General features: G+C 37.2%; 1 protein-coding gene across 1 annotated transcript; it reads left to right on the top strand.

The window, feature by feature from the left end:
* The first annotated feature begins 564 nt into the window (after positions 1-564).
* LOC100457126 (olfactory receptor 52J3-like) lies at positions 565-1,500 on the top strand. The gene has a single exon (XM_003780278.3). It carries the CDS (start codon positions 565-567, stop codon positions 1,498-1,500), a length of 936 nt encoding a protein of 311 aa, XP_003780326.3.
* The last annotated feature ends 1,966 nt before the right edge of the window (positions 1,501-3,466 follow it).

The following is a 3,466-nucleotide window of genomic DNA, read 5'->3' as shown; positions in this document are numbered from 1 at the left end:
TAAATTAATAAAGCGTAAGTTTTTATTTTGGGTCTGATTTTCCAAATATGCTCCATGGAAATTACTGATAACAAATAAACCGGTTTAAGGATTCTGCTAGATTTTCTGTCATTCTTCATGGCTAGGTACACTCAGGTTTTTGTGTATATTGTCACGTTTTGTAGGCAGATATCAGTGTCTGTCTTTCTGTGATTTTGTACGTTGATCTGTATAATTAAGGTCTGCTTTGTCTTCAAAAAAGACTGACATCTCACTATAACATAACCTTCATTTTCAAAATTCATTCCAGGTTTTGTACGGGGTTTGAACAAATGAGTATATTATTGTCCAGAACCTCAGAGGGAGACTCAGGTCTCCCTCTGAGTCATAAAGCTAATTTGTCTTCCGGTTGAAGAATGCTCAGTCTGTGTCTAGATCTGACTTTGGACTCAAGATTTGGCAATAATTTTCTAAGAAAAATAGAGATAAAATTAAGCTTATTGGAGAGATTTTGAGCTAAACATTTATAAATTTTAATTTTCCTTCTAGAGGTGGTCAGCTGATACTTTTCTTGTCAATGGCAAGATGTTCCACACCAACACCACCATTTTCCACCCAGACACCTTTTTTCTGACAGGCATCCCAGGACTTGAGGCTTTCCATGGCTGGATTGCCCTGCCCTTTTGCTGTATTTACCTGATGGCTCTGCTGGGCAATGCTACAATTCTACTGATAATCTGGTCTGATCATACTCTTTGGGACCCTATGTTCTACTTTCTAGCCATCTCATCAGCCATAGACCTAGCCCTCTCAACATCCTCAGTGCCTCGTATGTTGGGTATCTTCTGGTTTGATGCACATAAAATTGGCTTTGGAGCCTGTGTAGCCCAGATGTTTCTGATACACACCTTCACAGGAATGGAGTCCACTGTGCTGCTGGCAATGGCCTTTGACCGCTATGTGGCCATCTGTACACCACTCCACTATACCTCTATTCTGACACCCCGAGTGTTGGCAGGCATTGGTGTGGGCATTATAATGCGCCCAATCCTGCTCATGTTGCCCATTCTCTACCTAACCCATCGTCTGCCCTTCTGTGAGGCTCGGATTATTGCCCACTCCTACTGTAAGCACATGGGCATTGCTAAGTTGGCCTGTGCTAGCATTCACATCAATGCTATTTATGGGCTTTTTGTGGCTTCTTTTCTTATTTTGGATGTCGCACTTGTTGGAATCTCCTATACCTACATTCTCCGAGCTGTTTTCCACCTCCCATCTCAAGACGCTCGTCATAAAGCACTGAGCACGTGTGGCTCACATGTTGGGGTCATGTGTGTTTTCTATACACCCTCCCTCTTCTCCTTCCTCACCTACCGATTTGGCAAAAAAATTCCCCGTTATGTCCACATTCTTGTTGCCAACCTCTATGTGGTCATTCCGCCTGCCCTCAATCCTATTATCTATGGTGTGAGAACCAAGCAGATTCGTGAGCATGTGGTGCATACCTTCACCTCAAAGTAAGATCTCTTATTTCTTTACTTCTTGAGGGTGTGGATATGGCTGAGAGAAGTCAATTTTGAGACTTCACTAGATAATTATTTTGTAAATGAATTTCATATCAAGAGATTCTGCAAGTCCTAAAGGAATAAACTTTGGAGAATATTTTCCGGTCTTAAACCTCCATGTTGTCTCTCCTCATTCGTGTTGAGTGTTCTTCTGAATATAAAGTTTGATTATAGCAGGAGAACATATCCCACTGGAATCCTTTTCCATTTTTAACTACAGAAATCAAGTGAAATTCCGTTTCTGTGTATTAAAAAACAGGTTAGTCTTCCAGTGAGTCACAATTAGTTGATTGCAACTGTCTAGACTTTCTCTGCAAAAAGAACTGAATGAAAATTTAAAATGAAAAAGATCTTCGTAGAATTCTAATTTAACAATTTAAATACATCTTATTTTTCTGAGTACATCACTGGGATACTGAGTCACATTTTTTAAAACATATGGTTTTTCCCTTTCATTTCAGTAGCCTTTTTTTGTTTTACTTTTCTTAAGATCCTGTAGGCACTATGTGCCCTCACTGTACCACTGCCTCCCTTCTCATTTCTGGGAAAGCATGAAGTGAAAGTACCTGAAAAAAATACTTGTGTGCAAGAATACAAATCTTGTTTATAAAAGGAGCTGAATGCACAGAATTCTAAGACTTATTTTCCAAATTATGTTTAATCACTCTCTCTCTCTCTCTCTGTGTGTCTGTGTGTGTGCATGTGTGTATGTATGTGTGATACTTTTAGGCAACCCTCTATCAGACAACAGGGCAACTTCTTCTACAAAGGTCTCTTTATTTGTGCAATGTAACATACATACATCCTTGGAGGCTTGATGTTTTGCAAAAATTGATGAATCTCAGATAATTTCAGATACAAAATAAATTTTCAAAGTCAGCTACTTTAACAGGAATTTGCTGGGTGTTTTTCCACATATTTTGTGTAGCTATGAAGACATAACTTTGCTACAACTCCTGTGAGCCAAAGGCAATTTTGTGAATATTCTTTCTCAATTTACTATTGGCAGAAACTGATATGCAAAGAAAAATGATGAAGCAAAGCAGAAGAGTGACTGCTCAGGAGACTAGGAACTAATTTTCCGATGCCATGTTCATTGCATGATGGTGGAAAAATAACTTTACAATTTCTGGCATGACTAAATGGATCAGAACAAAAATCTTTAGAGTTCAGAAATATGGGAGACAGATTAATTATATTTTCAGCAAAGATTGTCGACTGGAGATTTCAGGTAAAACCTTCTGGAAGGAACTAGTGGAGAATAACACAAGGAGTATCTGAATATATTTTCCTGAAGAACTGATTTCTGTGCTCTTAAGGAAGTGCCCTGTTCTCTTAAAGATAGGAGCAAGAATATAATGAATTTTCCAAGGACTCTTTTTGTCAATAGTTTATTCAATAGCATTCTTATCAGTGTTTTTCTCAACTTGGATGTTGTGTCTTAATTACTACTCAAATTTAATAATGCTTCATTATACATCATTCTTCAAATAAACTAGATTTATATTATCGTCTCTTTAGAGGAAAAGTTTACACTATTTACAGTTGGCCAGACAGGAGACATATGTAAGTAATCTTTAAGTAATAATGTACTCTACTAAACATTTCACAGATGTTTTTTCATGTTCTAATAATGTATTTTATAGTCAAACTCTTCATTTTTTTCCAACCATCATTTTACTTTTTGTTTTCATGCCCTACAAGAAAAATACAAGTAAGTGTCAATGAGAAAAGCACTGGAAATGTGTCTCAATTTCCAGTTTTCCCTCAGCTATTTAACCTACGTAAAACCCACTACAGGAAATATATGATTGCAATAATAAAAATAGAGATGGGGTTCTGAAGGGCAGATTTCTAAGTAAGAAATTATTTTTCATGAGCAAAAACTGAAAGCACAATTCACATAATATGCTTTTTTTAAA

Source organism: Pongo abelii, chromosome 9 (genome assembly GCF_028885655.2).
Source record: "Pongo abelii isolate AG06213 chromosome 9, NHGRI_mPonAbe1-v2.0_pri, whole genome shotgun sequence".
NCBI classification, from domain to species: Eukaryota; Metazoa; Chordata; class Mammalia; order Primates; family Hominidae; genus Pongo; species Pongo abelii.
This window is presented reverse-complemented; position numbering and strand designations above follow the sequence as displayed.

Coding starts and splice junctions, on each gene's coding strand:
- LOC100457126 (XM_003780278.3), top strand. CDS start 565: ATGTTCCACACCAACACCACCATTTTCCACCCAGACACCTTTTTTCTG.